Genomic DNA, 22,041 nt, shown 5'->3' with positions numbered 1-22,041 from the left:
CTTACATTATTCTGGATCAGCCTGGAAGCCACATGAACCCTGTGTAAGCAGACAGTGTTCTCTGTTAGAGGTGAGAAGGATCTGAAGTGTCAGAAACTTTTCTCTGCCCCATCACCAGCTCCCTATGTTGAAGAATGCAGGCAGCTTCCAGACACTGCAGGGCCCCAGCTGATAGCCATCAAGTAGACTGAAGGGAACTGATTCCACCACAATGTGAATGAGGTTGGACAGGAGTTCTTCTCTGCAACCTCCAGGTAGGAGGCTTAGCCTGACTAACACCTTGACTTTGGCCTTGTGAGGGTAGACAGGGAACCCAGCTGAGCTCACCAAGGCTTCTGATCCACAGAACTTGAGGCAATAATGGCTTCTGTGTTGTGCTGTTAAACTGTTAGTAACTTGTGACACCGGAATAGAAAACAAACAGTGGTTATAACTAACGACCAGCTGCTGACTGTGAAAACCCCAAGCTCAGGCTCCCACTTGAGAGCTGGGAGAAGCTGAACACCCCAGAGGTCAGGATCCCGCCCAGGGTCACACAGCTAGTAAACAGCAGCCTCTAACTCCAGTGTCCATTCTAAGCCACTAATTCTGCCGTTGGCTGAGAATTGTCAGTGGTGCTATGCTGGTTAGTTTTTGTCAACTAAATACAAACTGGAGTCATTCAGAAGAGAGACCTCAATTGAAGAATTGCCTCCATCAGAGTGGTGGTGGTGTGTGTGCCATGTTATTAATTGCTAATTGTGAAAGGGCTCAGCCCACTGTGCACAGTGCCACCCTCTGGGCAGGTGGTCCTGGGCTATGTAAGAAAGCAGGCTGAGCAAGCCATGGCCAGCGAGTGAGCCGGCAAGCAGCTTCCTCCATGGGGTCAGCTTGGGTTCTTGCTTTACCTTCCCCTATGAGGGTCAGTGACTGAGAAGCGTAAGATGAAATAAACCCCTTCCTCCCCAAGTTGCTTTTCCATGGTGGTGTTTATCACAGCAGCAGAAACTAGGAGAGAAATACTGTCCTGCCCTCCCCCAAAAGCCCCCACCCTGAAGGGGGTTGAGCTCATGTGCTCAATCCAGAGCTGCTGTTCAGTGCCACGCTTGCCCTGTCCGAGAGTGTACATCTTACCCACCTGGCAGAAATGGGATAATCCTCTGCTTGGGATCCTTCTGTCCCCCTTCCATGGGGAACTTGTCCAACATCTGCATCTAAACGGAGAAGGAATAAAAGCAAAAGCCTTTCACAATACAAAATGCACATTACCTGAAATCTGAAAGGGATATATGAGATTTGTGGTTTGACATATTAGAAGTTCATTTTGTCCCGCTTTTCGGAAGCCTGAGGCAATGGGGATGGGGTCGGATCTGAGGCCCATTCGAAAGCGACTGTTTATATCCACAGCTTCCAAACTGTGAAAGCTCAGTGTTGCAAGAGACTGTTGTTAGTTGGTTTTTAAAAGATTTATTTTAAATTATGTGTGTGTGTGCACCTGTATGACATGATGCAGGTGTCCTCAGAGGCCAGGAATGTCAGGGCCCCTGGAGCTCTTGTGGGTCACCTGATGAGGGTGTTAGAAACCAAACTTGGGTCCTCTGCAAGCAAGGGCCATACAGACTCAGCCACAGAACTGTCTCCCCGGGCCACCATTCTTGGTTCTCCTAGAGAGTTTAAGCCATGGGACTTGAAATGTGAACAACAGCCTAGGACCTTCTGTTTCACAAACATCAGGTCGCCCCGCACTCTGAGAAGTGACAGGCGTGTTAAAAGGCCCTTCACCTAGTTAAGTCTATGCTTAGGAGGACATTTATTCCTGACCCACTCCAAAACTCCCAACCTGCTCAGCAGAGCCCAGTGCCTGGTTCTATGCTGCATGCATGAGCCAGCCACGAAGACATGCAGTCTCTGCAAGAGCCTGGAAAATAAGCTTGTGATTGTGAGGTATTATACCAGATACCATGCAAGAGGCAGGGGTGGAGGACGGAGCTGGGGGCAGACCACAGCCGGTGAAAACCTGTCTCCGAAGTCTTAGAAAATGAAAGTGAAGCTGTATGTGCTGGCGGCACCCAGAAACAGGTGGATCCCAGCTCAAGGCCCCTCTGGTTTATATAACGAGTTCCAGGCCAGCCAGGGCTACATAGTGAGACCTTGTAAAAATTGAGATTTAGAAAAAGAAAGAACCTAATGTGAAATCTCTGGCTTGATACTCGATCGAAGTCACCAGGATCTGTCACTTAACTCCTGTGTGTTCTGGTGTAACTTTAAGGACCTTCTCTTTTGGTCCCCATAATGACAACATACTGTAGCATTGCACTAAGTTAAAGCTGGGCTGGGGATGTTACCAAAGCTGTCTGCAGGTAGCTCCCGTGTTTCTGAACGCAGGTTTGAACTGTCCTTTCCCATCCCTCGGAAATAGACCGCATCTAGTGATGTGTCTAACCTGTGTTAATTCAGGGTGGAGGCTTGCAGCTGGATCATGGTGTTGTCGATTTCCCTCTCTCTCGTGAAGGACTTACTCCCTGACAGTGACTTCTCTGGTCCTGGTGGGAGGGCGCAGAGCCTGCACAACCCCACCCATGGTCCAGCCCATGGCCTGGTTGCCCGTGGGTGATGCAAGCTGCTCTGCTGCCTGGTTTGTGTGTGTGTTTTGTGTGTTTTGTTGACAGGGTCTCACTGCGTAGCTTTAGCTAATCTGGAGCTAACTATATGAAGCAGGCTGGCCTCAGTTTCACAGAGATCTGTTTGCCTCTGCCTCCTGGGTGCTAGGATTAAAGGTGTGCGCTGCCATCACCACCCCTGTCTCAATACTGTCTCACCCCACCTCTCTCTCATTCTCTGCCTCTCTGTGTCTCTGTCTCTCTCTCCCTGTCTCTCTCTCAGTGATGACAGGGATTGAACCTAGGGCCTCCCCATATGCTAAGCTAGCACTCTGCCACCAAGCCACCTCTGGAACCCCGAGGTTACTTGTTACAGTAACATATCCCTATCTATGCTAATTTACATGTAGCTAGGAAGCCACAGCAGATGGAAAGGAGTCCTGAGCCTTCCAAAAATGGCCGCACAGTGAGAAGCGCTCCTTGCCCCCCCCCCATGTGCTTCAGGGAGAACCTCACCCTGAGTCCCCAGACTGTCTCTCTAACAGAAGGAAAGAAGTTTGGGTAAGTCCAGGAGGAGTGAGGCTCCAGGGGGCCAGTAAGCACAGGAGCAGAGGAGGAGGTGTGCCCATGGAATCAAGCACTGCATCTCAGCAGGGGTACTTTGTCATTGCAAGACCTCACATCTGCAGGAATGGAAGACACCGACAAGGCAGGGGCACATGTGGTAGGCCGGATGGGGCTTCTGGCTTCTTCTGTGCTAGTTTATACAATGCCCTGGGGAGTGGGCCAGCTTCCGTGTGGTTGGGCTTGCAGGGCAGCTGAGGTATGCAAGCTTCCAGAAGGCTGGGGAAGAGGCTTTATTCATGGATTTATTATTATTATTATTATTATTATTATTATTATTATTATTATCATCATCATCATCATCATCATCATGATGTGCAGTGCCAGGGATATAACCAAGGGCCTTGCACACATTAGGTAAGAGATCTACTACTGTAGCCACTGGGCCACCCTGGGTTCAGTTATCCATGGCATTATTTGTGGCTGTCCATCATTGGCCCCTACTCCATCCTGCATGGGGACAGTAATCCTTGGTCCTCTGTCCTCCCCTGACTGCCGAGGCTACTGTGGGCCTCCTTGGAAAGATGGATTTATTTCTGAAGAGTGCTTCTATGCCAGCACACAGCAGGCTTTCAATTAAAACTGGCAAAATGGATGCTCACAGTGGGAGAGGCTGGGAAACTGTGGGTGGTACCCAAGACTGTTCTGGACTCTCTAAGATATTTTATGGTGAGGCTAAAACTACCCCCAAATACAGAAGTTTAACGAAAAAAGAATCAATGAATTCAGCAGAGAGAACTTTCCCCTCCTCTGGGAGATCACTTCAAGGGATAGTTAAATAACGCTAATGAAAGCAGTTATATTACTAATATCTAAAAAAATAATAATAGCTGTATACAGCAGCTGACAGTCAGCAGTCTTCTCATTCAGTTTCATCTGTCATTACAGTAACTCTGTGAAACAGACGTTACAAATTCCAAGTCTCAGGTGAGGCAACTTGGTTGCAGAGAGGGAAAGGAACTTGCCTTAGCCACATAGCAAAGCAGTGGCAGGACCAAACACCTTTGTCTAAACACATTCTCCTGATGTTGGCGCTAGCTGGCTTCAGGGGTACATAGATGTAGAAAACCAGCCTGAGCCAAGGTAAGCTTAATATTCTGGGCACATACGAACCTTCCCTCTCCAGAAGCAATCCATCAGCCTTAGCTGCAGAGGCTCTGAAATTTATGTTTGCCTAACGCTATCTCCTTTTCCCTTCTCAATATTAAGCCGGTTGAGACACCACCGAGGGGCAGCATGGTGTAAAGAATGCACAGTAACAAGGCTACTTCTGTTCTCTCGGTGCTTTTCGAGGCCCTCTCTGGATGTCCACACTGGCTAATAAGTGTCCACGCTGGCTATCCAGTATCCAGCCAGTATCCACTGGCTAATGAAAGTTTACATTGGCTAACAAATGTCCTCACTGGCTTATTCACAGCCGATCTAACCTAAGATAAGTTCCCCTAGGTGCAGACAGCTCCACCAGAGGCATCCACGCAGCCTGTGTGGCCATCTGGGGGATGAGAGGCATTCTGCAGGGGCTGTGAGTAATGCTACTTTGAAACTGATTTGGGAGTAACGTAGTAGTCAACTTTGTTGTTTTAAAACTGTGACACACACACACACACACACACACTATACAACACATCTTTCAATCACATCTGGGTGCACAGTTCCATCGTCTCCTTATGCACACTCACTCTGCGGGGAGCCATCTCCTCCACCATCTCCAGAGCTTTGCATCTGCTCATGTGTCAGAGCACCAAACAGCTCTTCATCCACCCACTCTGGCAAATCTACCTTCTGATCCAGTTGATTACACTGGGCACCTTGCACAGGTGGAGTGAAACATCTGTCCTTTTCTCTCTGGCTTTACTCAGTGCAATCGAGGTTCAATCCTATTACAGCCAGTATCAAATTGTTTTGGTTTGTTTTTTTGTTTGACACGGTGTCTCTGTGTAGCTCCGGTGACAGCTGTGACCCTCCTCCAGGGGGACACACTGAACCTGAGGGATTCAGAGTACAAAGGCTGCACAACAGAGTGTGAGGTGGACCTGTGTCTGAGGTGTTTGTATATATATATTTGTGTGTGTGTGTGTGTGTGTGTGTGTGTGTGTGTGTATACTTTTTTTTTTGTAAAGGACTCTGGCGGAGCTCAAGCCATAGGGAGAAGATGTGGCCATGAATCCACATCTGACTCCTGAGGGCAAGTTCAATCTTTCGAGACACACCCAAAGGTAGTCCTGGGCCCCAGGGAGGCATTGGTTGGATCCCTGCTGTTTGGGGCACATGACTGCCTTTCTAAACTTGAGTGTATCCACTTGTGAAGTGGCCATGCTAGTATTAAGATGAGCGAGATAGCACTGAAGAAAGGCACCTCCCCTCTCTGGCAAAGAGTAGTTGACGTTAACACACTGCTCGGCTGGGTGCTGCCCGGAGCACTGTATGTGTCCCCGTTACTCATCCCCAGAGCCGTGCTTGAATGTCCATTTTCTCCATGACATCCCGATCAACTCTATAGTACTGGCTCTGGCGAGGGTAGAAACTGAGGCTCAGGGAGGCTGAGTGACCTGTCCAAGGCTTGGGACCTCACACCAGGTGTTCCTACTCCAAGCTCAGGGCTCTTTTCTGTCCCCTCCGGCCTCAGGTGAACAAGACACATGACCAGACGTCAAGTCATAGTGGCAGACACCACCAACTTTTTTAAGAAGTCAGGAAGGTGAGTCCTCATTATGGGACTTTTGTGGTTGTTGTTATTGAGACAGGGTTTCTCTGTGTAGCCCTGGCTGCCCTTGAACTTACTCTGTTGACCCAGCTAGCCTTGAACTCAAGCGAGAGCTGCCTGCCTCTGCCTCCCAGAGGGCTGAAATTACAGGCGTGCCTCACCACACCCAGCTTATGAGGACATTTTTGCTGGTAACAAAATGTCCTTCTCCAGGAAGCATCCTGGACCATACTCCTACTACCTTGAGTGGCCTCTTTTTACACTGTTGCCTCTGTTTAAATAACCCACACTACCTCATGGGATGCCCATGGTTCTGGCTTCCTTGATGCCCTCTAGAAAACCTAGCAGCTGGTATCCAGGCACAAGAGCTAGATGTTGATTCTGTTTTCTGTCCAGGTGCTGGCCTTGAACACCTCATCCTATGGCCCAAGATGAGCTTAGGTCACAGGGGACATTCTCTTTTCCCCTGAGTCTGTCAGTCACCCTACCAGCCAGCACCGATGTCATATTCAGCAGCCTAGGGCTGTTCTTAGAGTCAACACTTAAAAAAAAAAATGTAGCCAGGCATGGTGGTGGCACAGGCCTATATTCCCAGCACTTAGGGAGGCAGAGGCAGGCAGATCCCTGTGAGTTTGAGGCCAGCCTGGGCTACATATTGAGTTTAGGAGAGCCAAGGCTACACAGAGAAATCCTGTCTCGAAAACAAACAAACAAACAAACAAACAAACAAACAAACAAACAAACAGCTATTCCTCTCATACCATAAGCACATCCTGGGTCTGTCCTGATGTGCTGGACACAGCCTGGAGCAGTAGCTGCTGCCACGTACCTCACCATGGGGCCCAGGCACAGTAGAAAGAGAGAAGTCCTTGCCATGGCAGCCATGGACCCAGCTGCATCCAAGCCAAAAGTCCTTGGACTTCTCTGCTCCATTCAGATGAGGAACATGATCTAGGAGAAGCCAACCTAGCTGGGGTTCTATCTGCATTGTAACAGTCTGACAGAAACTGGACCTTGGGCCAGAAAGCGGTGAGAACTGGACTGGATCCCAGCTGTCAAATTCCAAAGTCTGGAACTTCAAGAAGCTGGTACCATGCCCTCCCTTTATCTTTCTGCGGATTCCAAACAGCCTGGATCTGTCAGTCATCCCACTAGCCAGCATCTACTTCATATTCAACAGCCCAGGGTTGTTCTTATAGTCTCCACATACCACAAAATCCATCCTTTAAGATGTACCAGTCAGCAGTTTTCTGTTTATTTACACAGTATGCAGTCATGACCACTAATTCTAAAACATTTTAATCACCCCCCCCAAAGATACCCAATACCTACAACCAGTGTCTGCCCACTGTCCCCTTCCCTAAGCCCTCTGGGATTGTCCCTTCTAGACACAATGGCCATTTAACTTGTAGCTGGCAGGAAAAGCAGCAACATAGAGCAGAGTGGCTAAAAGCATGGACTTCTGCTATCACACAGCCTCGAATATGGGCATTGTTGTACTAGCTGTGTGACTTGGGCAAACGAGTGAACGGTCTCTGAGCCTCGGCTTTTTCATCTGTGTAATCTGATAAACCGGTTGTGATGATTAAATGGAAAGGACTGAGCCCAAGAGCAGAGCTTCAGAACTGCTGGCTGTTTTTAATGACATTAGCCCATGTCACCAATGAGACCGCTCAGACACAGAAGAGTAAAAGAGTGGGCCCGAGGCCACCCAGGAGCTCAGGTCTTCCGAGCTCTCTGCTTTTCTGTTATACCATACCAGCTCAAATACTCCTCCACCAAGCCCCACCCCCGTGAGCCAAGTCACTTCTAAATCAATCCATCAATCACTCAATCAGTCAAGGCCATGTATGTGCAAAATGGGACATGGAATCCTGAAATCATCCAACATTAGGGTGTCATGGCCCCATTCAAGCTAGTCTCCTGTCTAGTCCTTGGGGACAGCTAAGCTGAGTGGCCTTCTTCTCCTGCCCATGGATATGGGGGTGAGGAGGCTGTTTCTAGCTTGAGCCAGACCCCTGACATTACATGGCTTTCCCATCCTGCCACCACACCATCTGGGACTCCTTAGAATTGGATGAAGCCAGGCTTCTGGACAGCTTTGGCATGCCAGGGACTGCCACCAGAGGCAGTCCATTCTGTTCCAGCAAACCCAATCATTCCCACAATGAGCTGGGAAGAAAACCTGACTTAAGCTGGGGCAGAAGCGAGGTCAATAAGAACAGGGCCATAATGAGCACAGGATTTGGGCTGGGGAGACTTGTGACCTGGACCCAGCAAAGGAGGTCACCATGGGTGTCACACCTGTGGAGAGGGACAGATGACCATTAACACATTGAGCTAGCCGGGTCCATCTCACAAGGGAAGCACTTTCTTTCCCATTAAAGACAGAGGAGTATATGGAGGCTCAAAAATGTACTGAGGAAATCCCAGCTGAGACCTGAAAAGTAGCTGAGTCTTGAACTTGGGTTTGCCTTCAGCCTTACGCCAGGCTGGAAAAAGGAATTGAGGGAACAGTCTAGGCACACGCTTCAACACGCCAGCAACCAGACACATTCACCTTCACAGGGCTCCCTCCCACCCCCTCTCCTTGAGTCTCCTCCCCTAGGTGACACCCTCTGGGCCAGTGTCACCTGGTTCCCACCACAGCTGACAGGTGCTGACCTAACGGTGCTGACTTGAGAATAGACCCTTAGCAGCTTGGCCAATGGGCAAGCAAAGGAGGCTGGTCTAGAGAGGCGAGGTGGGTAGCAGGGTCCTGAGGCCACAAGACAGATGGTCAGGAGCTGCCATCGGACACTGGGCCCTTTCAAGGCTGTAGTCGTGTTTACTCTGGGTTCCAGCAACATTCTGCTCTGCCGGTGACTCCAAGCTACTCCTCTCTTCACGCGGCAACTAGCTGAGTGGGCTCTGCTCTGCAGACGTAAATAACCCCGGGATGACAATCATATCATTCTCGTTCTTTAGCCCCACTACTCCCTGTTGGAGGTGCCAGGCTGGCAAGAAGCCCCTGAACACACGCCAAGGCAGAGCTCCCAAGGTAGACGCCACGGCCTAGAACAGCAACCTGGCGATGGGCAACAGCTGCACGTCGCCTGCGTCATCACTCGCCTGTGTGAAAGGGCAGAGCAGCCCTGGATGCTATTGGTCACTCTCACAGCGGGCTGCGTCGCATGCCTCCTTCCCCTCCGTGTTTCCTTCTCCCCTGCCTGCTCATTCTAAGTGGCCATTAGCTAATTTATTAAGGGGCTGGGATCAAACCCCAGGCCTTGCGTGTGCGAGCTGCACACTCTCCCGCTTTGCTGCTCCTCACCCCACAGCAAGTGCTGCGGATAGCCCCGCTGTTTATTTATATTCATTCAGCTCGTTTGCGGCAGAGCAGCAGAAAATGATAAGTGTATGTGACACTGGCAGATGGGGCTGCGTGCTGTTGAACACGAAGCACCACAGAGGAGCTCATTATGTTTTAAATAATTAAGTGACTGGCATCTCAATCTCTTTACAGGACGCAGTAACTCCTGGCTGTGTGTCATGAAGGCACCAGGGACTGTTTTAGCTACACTAAATACGATAGGTTAGGAGCCTATTGCTGTCTGCCCTCCTCCTTTACAGTAGAGGGATACAGGTGCTGGACGGTCTCCAGTCCACACGGTCAGGAAGGGCTTGGGTCTATGGAGTCAAGGATGCCTGCAGTTAATATTACTCAGTCCCTCTGAGAACCTGAGATTCTCCTTCCCAAGCCAGGCATACCCTTGATGCCATGGGTGGAACAGCAACCCAGGAAAACCTATTAGCGGTCCCAGTGATTGGCATAGAGCTAAGCCTATGGCATGCAAAGTGCTAGCCAGGACAATATGAGAAGTTGTGGTGGTTTGAAGAGGTTTGGTCCCCATTGACTCACACGTTTGAAAGCCGGCCCACAGGGAGTGGCACTGTTAGGAGGTGTGGCCTTATTGAAGTAGGTGTGGCTTTGTTGGAGGAAGTGTGTCACTTTGAGGGCGGGCTCTGAGGCCTCACCCTATGCCCAGTGTGGCTCACTGGTGTGTCTCCTTCTCCTGCCTGTGGATCAAGATGTGGAACTCTCAGCCCCTTCTCCAGCACCTTGTCTGCCTGGGTGCTGCCATGCTTCCCTCCATGACGAGAACAGACTAAACCTCTGAGACTGTAAGCCAGCCCCAATGAAATGTTTTGTTTGTGTGTGTGTGTGTGTTTTTTTTTTTTTTTTTATAAGAGTTACTACCATGGTCATGGTGGCTCTTCACAGCAATAAAGCCCAAACTAAGATAGAATTCACTGTTACTATTTCCTACAGAGTGTGAGCTGTGACAGTCTAGAAAAGACAGATAAGCTGACAGCAACAAAAGAGAGAAGCTCATGGCACTGGGTGATGATGGCTCTTGATGAGCAGAGAACAAAGTCCAACAAGGCTTCTGGGAGCTGGGAGCCGGAAGCCATGGCAGCAGAGTTATCCAGGCCGAGTCTGGTAGGAGAGCAGAGTAACGGCCCAGGCGAGGGTCAGTAGACGCTGGGAAGGGGCTGGGGAGGGGGGGGTAGTGCATGCCAGGTCTTCAGACAGACTCAGGATCCTGGATCACCACGCGGTCACTGTACCAAACTTGGTTCAACACGGTTCCAGAGCCACACGTGGCCTCCAGGCTGGCTCCCACCACAAATGCCTACCTGAAGGTCAAAGAACTTGCTGTAGCGCCTGTAGATGGCCTCTGTGGTGCCACTGGACCACGTGACTCGGATGATGTAGACCTGTGGAGAGACGGAGGAGACAAGTGTTAACTACAAGGGGATGACATGGTTGGCATCTATCTTCTTCCGGTCCACGGACCAGGAATTTCATTCCCATGGAGCAGGGCAGGTAGACAAACTTTTGAGAGGTCACAAAAAGGTTAAGGGCATTAGCTTGGGGTGGGTTCATGATGCTCAGTGGGTTTGTTAGAAAAGTGAGTTTAGTCCACCTATCCTCTCTCCTGCTCTCTCATCCATCTTCCATCTTCAGCCACGAGTTAAGCATCCCAAAGGCCCCTTGATCATACACTTCCAGCTTCTAAGAACTAAACATCTATTCTTTACCAATTACTCACCTGTGCCATCCTATTACAACAACACAAAGCAGACTAAGAAAGTCCTTCATCCCTGAGACTGAGGAGCTTGAGCCAAAAACACCCCCTCCTGTTTCAATCTCAGTTTGGCCAAGGACCAGCTGGACCAGTTAGCCCCTTGCTGTCTCTGAGCTGTAGCTCTCTCCTGCTTCAATAGAAGGGGAATAATAGACCTTGTCTGTAGAACTGTCTCAGAGACGGTACAGGGTCAAATCGGGGAAGCTGCTACTCCCAGCACCGTAAGGATGCCTGTCTGCTCCCCATCTGACTTTCCCGTCAGAGTAATTCTTAAAATCTTCATGTTCATCAAGAGATGTCAGGGTGCTTGAGCTCTTTTTTTTTTTTTTTTTTTTTTTAAGATTTATTTATTTACTATGTATACAACGTTCTGCCTACATCTATGCCTGCACACCAGAAGAAGGCACCAGACCTCATTTTAGATGGTTGTGAGCCACCATGTGGTTGCTAGGAATTGAACTCAGGACCTCTGGAAGAGCAGCCAGTGCTCCTAACCTCTGAGTCATCTCTCCAGCCTGCACCTGAACTCTTAACCTCTTTTACAGCCCGATGCTGAGCCATCCTGAAGTTTCCTCCAGTGGGGACTCAGGCTAAATCAGATGTTCCCTTGCGTCTCAGCTTCTCTGTGAACTGGGCTAACAGCACCTGCTTCCCAGGCTATGTGAGGGTCTGACAAAATCAAGGTCATAAATCCTCTTAGCAACCAGAGGACATGTGACCTTGACCTATGCCACAGGAAACAATACACTGATAACAAGCCTGGGGAAACTGAGGTTTCTGCTGGCAGGAGGGCATATAAGCCCCTGCTGGTTTTAGCCAGCGATGATTACCACAGCACCCTGACTTTTCTCCAGAATGCCTCCTTCTCCATCTTGCTCAGCCCCTTAGAAACAGAGGAGGCACTACCTATGGTGACTTGGAAGGGTTGACAGGTGACCTGAGCTGGGCCAATCAGGGTCAGTAAGAGTCAGCCCTGGGACATGAGCGCCAACTCTTCCTATGAGGAGACCTCAAGGATACAATCTGACCATATTTATTTCAGCTCGAGGCTAAGTCTACAGACACCTGATTTCTGGACTAATAATTACCATTTGGCCCACAGAGAGCTCTGCATAATTACAATAAATTTGTATAATTATAATAAAAATTGCTTAATTATCATTTTTCCTTGTGCATATTAATGGGGCATGGTATGATAATCTGAGGTATGCATACCATGTGTAGTGATAAAGTCCAAGCATGTGTGATAGATGGTTAAGATATATGTTAGACATATTTTATGATATGTCACACGTGTATATGCATACATACATATACACATATACACACACAGATAGTGCTGGGATTGAAAACTGAAGAAGTTAAATCTGAAGGAAACTACAGAACTCAGCTAAGCTACTAACTCTATCTTCTAGTTGGGTAAATTGAGGCCTAGAAAGTGAAAACATGCTATCAAAGGCCCCTGATCCTGGAGATGCCCAAGCAAAGTTTGGCTGGCTGCTAAAGACACGACCAATGAAGATCAAAAGAAAAAGAAATATTAAGAAAGACTGCCAAATACTTTGTTTTCTTAAAATCTAACTTCTTTGTGGGAATGAGCCCCTGACCAAATCCGACATGGCGCTTGCAGGCAGAGGCACATGCTCAGGCCTGAGGGCTCAGGGTTGGAAGATGGCACACACCAGCTCTGCTGCTGTGGGAAGGTGCTGGCCTCCTCGGCCGTGGTACCTTTCCCTGTGGAGTGGAGACAGCAGCCTCCTTGAGGATCAAGCATGACAACGAACGGATATGGGCCTTGTCTGCTCCTGGTACACAGCAGGAGTGCTTAGCTAGCTTCTCCCACGCTGCAGCCATCCATGCTCCTGTCTGGTACTCTTCCCTTCTTCTGGCTTCAGTGCCAATTTCTCTTGGAGAATTACCTCTTTCCTTTCTCTCTGTTTTGCTAGGGGGAGGCATATTTCCCACATCTGGTCGGTACTGCCTGGCCCAGGCCACAAAAGGGGATTTGCACCTGGCCTGAGCCACGCTGACAGGATTCAGGATCTCCAGTAGCATCATAAGATTCCCCTCCCCAGTTACGTGGTGGTGGTGGCTGCAGCGGCAGCGCATGCCTTTAATCTCAGCACTTGGAAGGCAGAGGCAGGCGAACCTCTAACTTTAAGGCCAGCCTAGTCTACCAAGAAAGTTCCAGGATAGCTAGGACTACACAGAAAAACCCTGTTTTGAACACTCCCTCCACACCCACACACAAAAAAAGATTAGTTTCCCCCTGAAATGTCCTGGGGGGAGAACACCATGCAAAGAATGAGTCCATGACAAGCATTTGCTGCATGGAAGAAAGCTGAAAAACAACATCTATGTGGGATGCATTTTCAAAAAAACCTCAAAAGCCATGAGCAGAAACAAACTAACTCAGTTACAAGAGACATGTAAAAGACCCACTCAGACATGTTACTGGAGTGAATAGACGGATGGCAAGAAAGCCAGTGACAGGACGGCCATGCCACCAGCCACTGGAGAAAAGCAGACAAAACATTGATGGGAAAGCATGCTACCGCTTGGCGAGTGTCCTCACAAGGACCATGTGTTACAGGCCTGGTCACCAGCTTGTGAGGAAACCATCAGTAGGCGGAGACCAGAAGGAAGAAGCTATGTTGGTGGGGGCATGCCCTTGAAGTGCATGCTGGGACCCCATCTCTTCGATTCATAGCCAACATGCTGTGCCATACCCTCCCACCACGGTATATGTTGTCAGCACAGAGCCAAACACAAAGGAGAGAACCACCCTTGACCTCTGAAAATGTGAGCCAAAGTGAGCTCTCCCTTCTTGTACGTTGTTTATCTCCAGCATTTTGTCATAGTAACAGAGAGCAAACCCCAACTGTGAATCTATTAGCGTGGATGAATTGAAAAATACTGTTCAGTACTTCCAGGTGCTGCCTGTACTGCTATCACCTGGAAGTGGAAGCAGGAAGATTAGGGGTTCAAAGCCAGCCTGAGTGACGTAGTGAGACCCTGTCCTAATTGTCACCATGTTAGCTTTCCAGTCACTGTGACAGAATGCCTGATACAAACAACTTAAAAGGAGAGACTAGACTCACTATTTTGGAGGTGTCAGCCTTCCATAGATGGAGGGCATGGTGGACCAAAGCAGCTCCCACAGTGGTGGCAGGAAGTGGAGAAAAGGAAAAACAGGAAGGGTTCAAGGCAAGATACAGCCTCTGAGGCACACAGATGACAGCCTACTTCTGAGTAGGCCCGACTCAGGCTAGCACGGCACTATAAATCACTAACAAAAAAGCTCAAAAATGTAAAAGAGGTGGAAGAAGGACACTTGTTCTAGACACAAGAGCAGAAACAAGAGGGCTAAATGCCACTGTGCTCAACCTTAGCTGAGACTGTCAGTTGAGAATATTCCCGGATGATGTAGATCTTGACTCTCACTTGGGCCACGGATAAATGTCACCAAGTATACAAGATCATAAATATAGATAAGGACAGACCTACACAGAGATGTGTATTCACGTAAAGATACACACCGGTAGTTACTACTCTGGGCTCAAATGAGTATGGGATTTTTTTAAAAAGCTCTGTTCTTAACGCTTTCTTATATTTCCAGATGTTTTTATCCTGTACAAATACTCCTCAATTTATGATGATAGAACACATTAAGCAGAAAATGTACTGACTCCACCTGACCTTCTGGACATTCCCACTCGGCCACACAGCCCACTGTGTGGTGTCAGCTGTTCCCGTCTGTCCTGTGACTGGCCAGCACCTGTTGGCTTCATAATGCTGCAGCATCCAGAGAGTATGTGACTGAACAGCATTGGCCTTAGCAAACAACCGAACTCAAAACCAGAGTGTGCATTAAAGTCACAAGTTGAACTGCTACCATTCAGGGGCTTCTGTATGTCCAATGAGAAAATGGTATGTCAGTCCCTGAAAAGACTGAAAATCACTTTCTGTTTTGAGCCCTTGGCTAGCATCTTCTCACTTGGTCCCCATGGAAACTGTATACAGGTATGGCCAGTGCCACAGGGATGCCAAGTATCCCTGTGTAGGGATGGCAGGTTCTAGCGCTCACCTCAACTAGATCTGGCTGTGCAATCTGCATTCAGGACTTAGTGTGTGAGGTAGGCTGTGACATCTGTCTCTGGGAAACTTTGTGCTCTCTGCAAAACAGGCTGAGGCTGCTGGTCTTTCTTACCTCCCCAGCTGATGGAAAGTTCCAGGAATGGAACACTTGCTAAATAAAATCTCAGCTCAGGGATGGAGTTTGCAGGAAATGTTCTCTGAATGTTGTTTAATCCTTTACCCTTACCACCGCTGGCAAATCTACCCCTGGACTGTGAGCCCCAAGTCCTTGCAAGGCCCCCACAGCACATGTAGCAACCTAGGCCCACTTCCAATGTCAATAACCAAAGGGTTTGTTCTTCCAAGAATAAAGTCTGAAGCCAGAATCCAGCTTATAGCCCCTTGGGAAATTGGAGCTGGGCCCTAGTAAATGCAGGCAGTAGGACAGAGATAGTCAAGCCATCTCCTGTGGGACCCTAGAGTTCCAGGGCAATCAAGGCACACGCCTCATTCCTGTTCACCTACTAGCTTAGGGTCCAGCACCTGGTGGCAGCACCTGGAAAGGTCCCAGGACATGGACAGGCCCTACCCCAGGGCAGCCCCATGGCCTGCAGCCGCTGCTTGGCCCACAGGTTTCATCATCAGAGCTGCAAACCTGAGGAGTTGTTCCTTGGAAACTTAGGGGCGGCTTCCAGTCACATTCTGCTTTGCAGATCTATTGCTAGAGTTTCTAGGGGCTTCTGGGCCTGGCTCCAACTCCAGGCTGAGAGCAAGGACTGGGCGGGGCGACTATGCTGGTCATTAGGCAGTCATCATACTGAGGGGTGCTGGGTGGGGCAGAGGCAGATGCTGACTGACCTTCCTCAAACTCTTTTCCAACCCTTTCTGGTCTCCTATCAATCTCAGAGCAGGCCACACTGGCCAGGAGGGATTTAATGCCAGAGTTTCTTGGTCCTATTTCTAGCAAGTGTTCCCGGTTTTCCATTTATGGTAGCTGGCCACAGTTTCCCTTTAAAAGTAACCGAGTTGCCTAAGTGAGTGCATTTGAGGAGCCAGGCTGTGCTGGGAATATATAGTAAGGCAGTCTGTAGGCACAGAAAAACTCTGACGGTGCCTGCAGGGAGAGAGGAGAATTCGGCTGGCCCTGAGTTCCCAGAGTTCCCTGACATCCTCTCTGCATCTGGAGTTCTGTTGTCCATAGGCCAGTGGATGACATTTCTAAAATTAGAAGCACATCCCTGCCTGTTCTGTGCCGGTGGGTGGTCTGCAATGACCTGGGGGGTGGGGACACTGAAAAAAATTTACAGGGAGGGCCCACGTGGGACTGAGGCTGTTTCCCTAGGCGGTGTGAGAAAGATACATCAGCAAAATGGTGCTGTTAGTCATTAGCAACGTCTGTCATGAGGGTAGGCTGAAAGGTGACATGCGGGCTACAATCCAGACTTCATTGAGGGGGTCACCCCTCAAACTAACACAGAGGTTAACATCTTCGGGTTGACACTTCAGCTGTGAGCTCTCCTTACGTCCATGACAGGGACTTTTCTTACAGCTTCTTTATGATAACCTCGGGGCTTCCCACACAATGGGAACTGGCCTGCAAGAAGCCCCAGGATTCTGCAGAGGCCAAGCGGGTGGGCCTCTGGACTGTCTACCCTGGTTTCCACAGCACACGCCACTTTTAGCAGTTCTATATGGAGGAGAGGGTGTAACCAGCAGCCCGCAGACCAAATTGTTAGACGTTGGTCTACAGTGCCATGGGCAACGGTCCTGGAGCCTGTAGACAGGCCTGAGCTCTTGGCAGACTGTAGCTTCCAAGACTTTAATATAGGAAATCCCTGCTTTAGGCTACTCTTTATTTTATAATTAGGGAAAGTTGGAGGGACCTATCTGGGGCCACGTAGTCTATGAGGAGGATTGTCTGAACCAGCAGCCAGGGCTCCCCTGGGGAGAGGCAAGGGCTGGGGTCTTCCCTCTAGAAAGCTGCTCTTGATTGCAGAGATCAAAGGGGGGGGGCGTTGCAGAAGGCACCACTGAGAGCATCATTGAGATGCTGTGGCTTCTGCTCACAGGCCATGGTTAGTCCAATGAGCCCTCAGATCAGAGTAACTAACACAGCCCTCCTCTGCAACCAAAGCAAGCCTTAGCACATGAAGCCCCAAAGTCCTTCCGCTAAGCCATCCCAGGCAAAGGGAAGACAGCACCAGGAAGGGAGGATTTGATCAAAGGGACAGTGCTACAGTAAGATGGAAGGAGGGAGTCTGGGTTGACTGCGGTTAACAGTAGGTCGTTATGTATTTTAAAACAGCGAGAAGGGCTCTGGGTGGATATAGAAAGGAGAGCCATTTAAGGCAATGCACACACCAGTGACCAACGTGGTCATAAAACAATGTACCCAAACATCACACTGTTCTCCATAAATTATCAACCAAGAAGTGATCCAGATAAACTTATTTCCTGTTAGGGAGCATCTAGAGGGATATGCTGAAAGATTTCACTAACCCCAGCCATCAAAATCATCTCTAGCTGGGCACGGTGGCACATGCCTTTAATCACAGCACTTGGGAGGCAGAGATAGGTGGATCTCTGAGTTTGAGGCCAGCCTAGTCTACATAGTAATATCCAAGACAGCCAGGGCTATGTATAGAGATCATGTCTCAAAAACAACAAAACTCATTTTTAAAAGATAGGTGGGTTCTCCTTAAAGGCCCCACCCTGGCCGTGTTTCCAAATTGAGAGATCCAATGAGGGGCCTAGTGTGCTGCCTGGCCATAAGGCCGAGAGCTGAATCAGGTTGAGAGGGGTCAGAAAGAGGAGAGAAAGGGTGGGAGAGAGAGGAAATGAGAGGGGTGCAGGTAGAGGGTAAAAGAGAGGGACAGGGAGGGCAAGGAGAAAGAAAGTGGGGCTGGGAGAAACAGGGGAGTAGGACCATGGTACAGGGGAGTGAGGTAGCTGCAGCTGGCCTCATGTGGGCCTGAGCTAACAGGAAACATGACTCCACAGCTCCTCCTGGAGACCCTGGGTTCCCTCTGGGTCTGATTTGCCAACTCTCTCCAGCTGTCGGCCCAACATCTGGCCTATGTAGGTCAGCGCCTCCAGCCTCTTTCTGAAACTGCAACACGCTGCAGTTTGTTTGATTTCCCAACACCCCACGGCAGCCCTGCCACAGGAAGTGCTGAAAAATGTGGATTTCTCTTAAATAAAAACACGTTCAATTTATTCCTGGATAGGAATGCTGCAGAGCTTCATGATGCTAGGAGGGAACGCTGGGTGCTAGGAGGGAATGCTGGGGGCTAGGAGGGAGTACTGAGTGCTAGGAGGGAATGCTGGGTGGAGACTGGGAGCTAAGTGGGAGTACGAGGATTGTAAATGTAGGCGAGCCAAGGTGCATGCCAGGCAGGTAAGGTCTGCCTGGATCTGAAACTGTTTACTATCATGTACCACCAGGCCCAGCCCTCACAGATCACTTGCCAGGAGGGTGGGGTCACCTTGGGGTGAGACAGGGCAGGAGGAAACCACACATACTTGAGGTCAACCAGTGGGGAGGGCGGATTGGCTCCATCCCAGCCCACCTGCCTTTGAAGTCCCTTCTCCCAGTTCTCCAAGGCCCCAAGTCAGCAACAGGAATCACCAAACTTGGTGGCACCCAGCAGCTAGAGACACTGGAGATGGCAGGCTGCCAATCTCCCTCCCTCCCTCCCTCTCTCTCCTTGCCATTTTTTTCAATTAAGTGAATGGTTGGAATGGGGCCCAGACACAAGAGCCCGCTGCGCCCTGCGCCAGATAGGATGCTCCAGAGTTAGGACTGTTCTTTGTCCTACATTGCACCCTGCAAGACAGGGGCTGGTGGCTGAGGGTGGTTACACCTGTGCAGGTGTGTGAGCCAGGAGGCAGCAGGAGGGGGAGAGGACTCCAAAGGGTCCTTTGCCCAACATACTACTCAGCCTCATCTGGTCACAAGGCAGATACACACAGAACAGCTATGTGCTGACTGGGAATGTGGCCATGCAGACCAGAGAATGTCACATGCTGGTGAGGGGACCTCAGGCATCTATCCCTCCTGTCCAGGAGCACATGTGGTGACTGTCTCGGCTGGGGACAACTTTCTCTGCCCTCTCCTGCTTAGTCACCAAGTCATTGGTGCCTCAGCGGACCATTGGAGCCTCAGCGGACAGTCTGAGGTGGCCGAAATTCTCTGGCCTCCCTAGATGCCAGGCCACCTCAGCAGGGCTCCGGAGAGCACCAAGCCATGTGAACGGCTGTCACTCACTCTCACAGCGGCAGGGCCTAGTCTGTCTAACCACTGTTCTGCCAGGGGCTGGGAACAGTGAACTTTCAAAACACTCAATAGAAGAGAGATGAAAAGCCCAAACAGGGCTCCACGGTCAAAGATCACAGCGACCTTTCTCAGGCTCGGTGCCTGGGCAGTCACAATGCGCTTGAAATGGCCGAGTGAATAGCTCAGCGGCCAAGGGCAATAGGAACAGAACTGCTTTGTGACAAGGAGAATGCAGCCATGGGCTGAGTCGGGGCGGGGGAGGGGGAGGGAGCCTTGCTCTGATGGCCACTCAGAAGCAGTGGACGAACACAACATTCCCAAGACGCAGAAACTGTACAGGCCCATCCTCACATAGCTGGCTGAGAGGACTAGGGCGTTCCTTGGGAGAGCTTGCCTGACCAGTGCTCTGCCTGTGGCAGCTCCGTCAGAACTCAGAAAGCAGAGGTTCTCAACCTCCCTAACACTGCGACCCTTTAATACGGTTCCCCCTGCGTGGTGACCCCCAATTATAAAATTATTCTCATTGCTACTTCATAACTACTATTCCCATTGCTACTTCATAATCCCGCTGTTACGAATCATAATGTAAGTATCTGTTTTCCGATGGCCTTAGGTGACCCCTGTGAAAGGGTCATTCAACCCCCAAGGGGGTCGTGACCCACAGATTGAGAACCACTCACATAGAACATTGGCCCAGTCAGCTGTGCTGGTGCACACCTTTAATTTCAGAACTCAGGAAGCAGAGGCAGGCAGATCACTGTGAGTTCCAGGTCTGTGCAGCAAGTTTCAGGCTAGCTAAGTCTAACTACCCTGTCTCAAAAAGAAAAGGAGCATTAGATCCAAAAGCCAGTGCCCAGACCTGGCAATAACAACTCAAGGCTAAAGCTCATGGCATGATCTGTCCCGTCCCTTGGGCACGCTTGGACCCTGTGGCGAAAGCCATCTTAGCAGAAGAAGCTGGAGCATGTAAGCAGGAAAGCCAGCTCACAGATCTTTACCCGGGACACATGTCCCTTTATATTAGGGGGGACATTCGGGGACAAGGGCTGGAGTTGCTACTGGACTGGTGAGGCAAAGCGCTCTGCCTGCAGACCGAGGTACTGAAGGCTGGAAATGCCGCTGGCCTGGGCCTGTGGCTCCAGCTGGGCCTTGGCTGCCAACTCACACATCTCTGCACACATCTGGCCCGGGCGGCACGGGAACTTTCCAATGGCAAGCAGTGGTGCTGGCGCCAAAGCCCAAGCTCAGGACACCAACCTGTAGGCTGGCTTTCTAGGAACAACTCCAGGGCAGGCACTCAGGGCTTGCTGAGATCTTGAAGACTGCCAGGCCTTAGAGGTGCCTGGGCAGTGTGAGAGGGGTTGAAGTCAGTTGGGGCTTCCCGTGTTGACAGGGCTGCCCAGGGCAATGGACCCGATGACAGCACCCACTAAGTGTGTCATACAACCGTTTCCTTTATGATATGCCACTGGCATTGGACTTAGCGAGGGTAAACGGCTTACCCACAGTCACACGGCCATATGTGACAGACCTGGGAATGGTACCCAGCCTGTGTGCTGCAGGAGCAAAAGCCGATGGATGTTGTCAGACACCTAAGGGGCCTGGCGCAGTACCCAGCATCCAGCAGTTGCTTAATAGAGAAGACCTTAGCAGGGTTCCCTTAAGTGCCACAGGCCATCTAGGTACTGTGCAGAACTCATAGGAGCTAGTTCTGCTAGTGGCACCTGGGAATACTTTCCGGGTCGGAAACAATTGCTCTAGGTTTTGAGGGGTGATAGGGTCTTCTATATGGTGACCACATTAACAATGCCATCCTCCTAGGAAAGCAACCTGGTGGGGTGGCACATACAATCTGCCCCATTTTGTAGCAGACAAAAACGGTCAGAGATGCTACAATGCCACTTGCCCGAAGTCACACAGACTTGGGGGCCGTCAGAGGCAAGGGTCTGGATTCCTTCAAAACAAAAAGGCAGAGTCATATCACAGTGAGGGGCCATCTCACCCCATCCAGGCAGGTGACTACCAAAAGAGACAAGAGATAACAGAGGCTGGCAAGATGCAGACAGAGTAGGCTTTTGCATGGCTCATGGGGGTGTAAACCAGTACAGATCATGGCAAACGGCATGGAGATTCCTCCACTCCAGAAACAGAACTACCTAATGACCCAGAAGCCTGCTCCTTCAGAGGAAGTGAGAGTGGTATGCTGGAGAAACAGCTGGAACCCCATGCTCACTGCAGCACTGTTTGCAACAGCCAAGAATGAATGGGTGAGAAAACGTGGCCCACGCACAATGGGACATTATTTGGCTAGAAAAAAAAACATGACAACCTTGATGGAGCTGGATGACATTATATTGTGTAGACTAAGTCAGGCACAGACAATTCTACCACGATTTCACTTGCACGGTGTCTTAGTTACTTATTGCTCTGATGAAACACCATGGCCAAAGCAACTTGAGGAGGAAAGGGGTTGTTTCAGCCTACACTTCCAGGTAACAGTCCACCACTGAGGGAAGCCAGGACAGGAACCCAAGCAGGGCAGGAACCTAGAGACAGGAGCTGATGCAGAGGTCACGGAGGAATGCTGCTTACCGGCTTGCTCCATGTAGCTTGCTCAGCCTGCTTTCTCAGAGAACCCAGGACCACTTA

At 50.1% G+C, this 22,041-nt stretch overlaps 1 protein-coding gene across 1 annotated transcript in view; it reads right to left on the bottom strand.

Annotated features, from left to right (window-relative positions):
• Positions 1-22,041, bottom strand: part of Sh3pxd2b (SH3 and PX domains 2B) — an 80,799-nt gene that overhangs the window by 43,895 nt on the left and 14,863 nt on the right. Inside the window, exons 2-3 of the mRNA XM_055604617.1 lie at positions 10,588-10,668; positions 1,118-1,193 (exon numbers count right to left, since the gene is read on the bottom strand). Of these exons, the coding sequence (XP_055460592.1) occupies positions 1,118-1,193; positions 10,588-10,668 (157 nt within the window). The remainder of the gene's footprint in view (positions 1-1,117; positions 1,194-10,587; positions 10,669-22,041) is intronic.

This window comes from Psammomys obesus, unplaced genomic scaffold (genome assembly GCF_907164565.1).
Source record: "Psammomys obesus unplaced genomic scaffold, mPsaObe1.curated_primary_1811, whole genome shotgun sequence".
NCBI lineage: Eukaryota > Metazoa > Chordata > Mammalia > Rodentia > Muridae > Psammomys > Psammomys obesus.
This window is presented reverse-complemented; position numbering and strand designations above follow the sequence as displayed.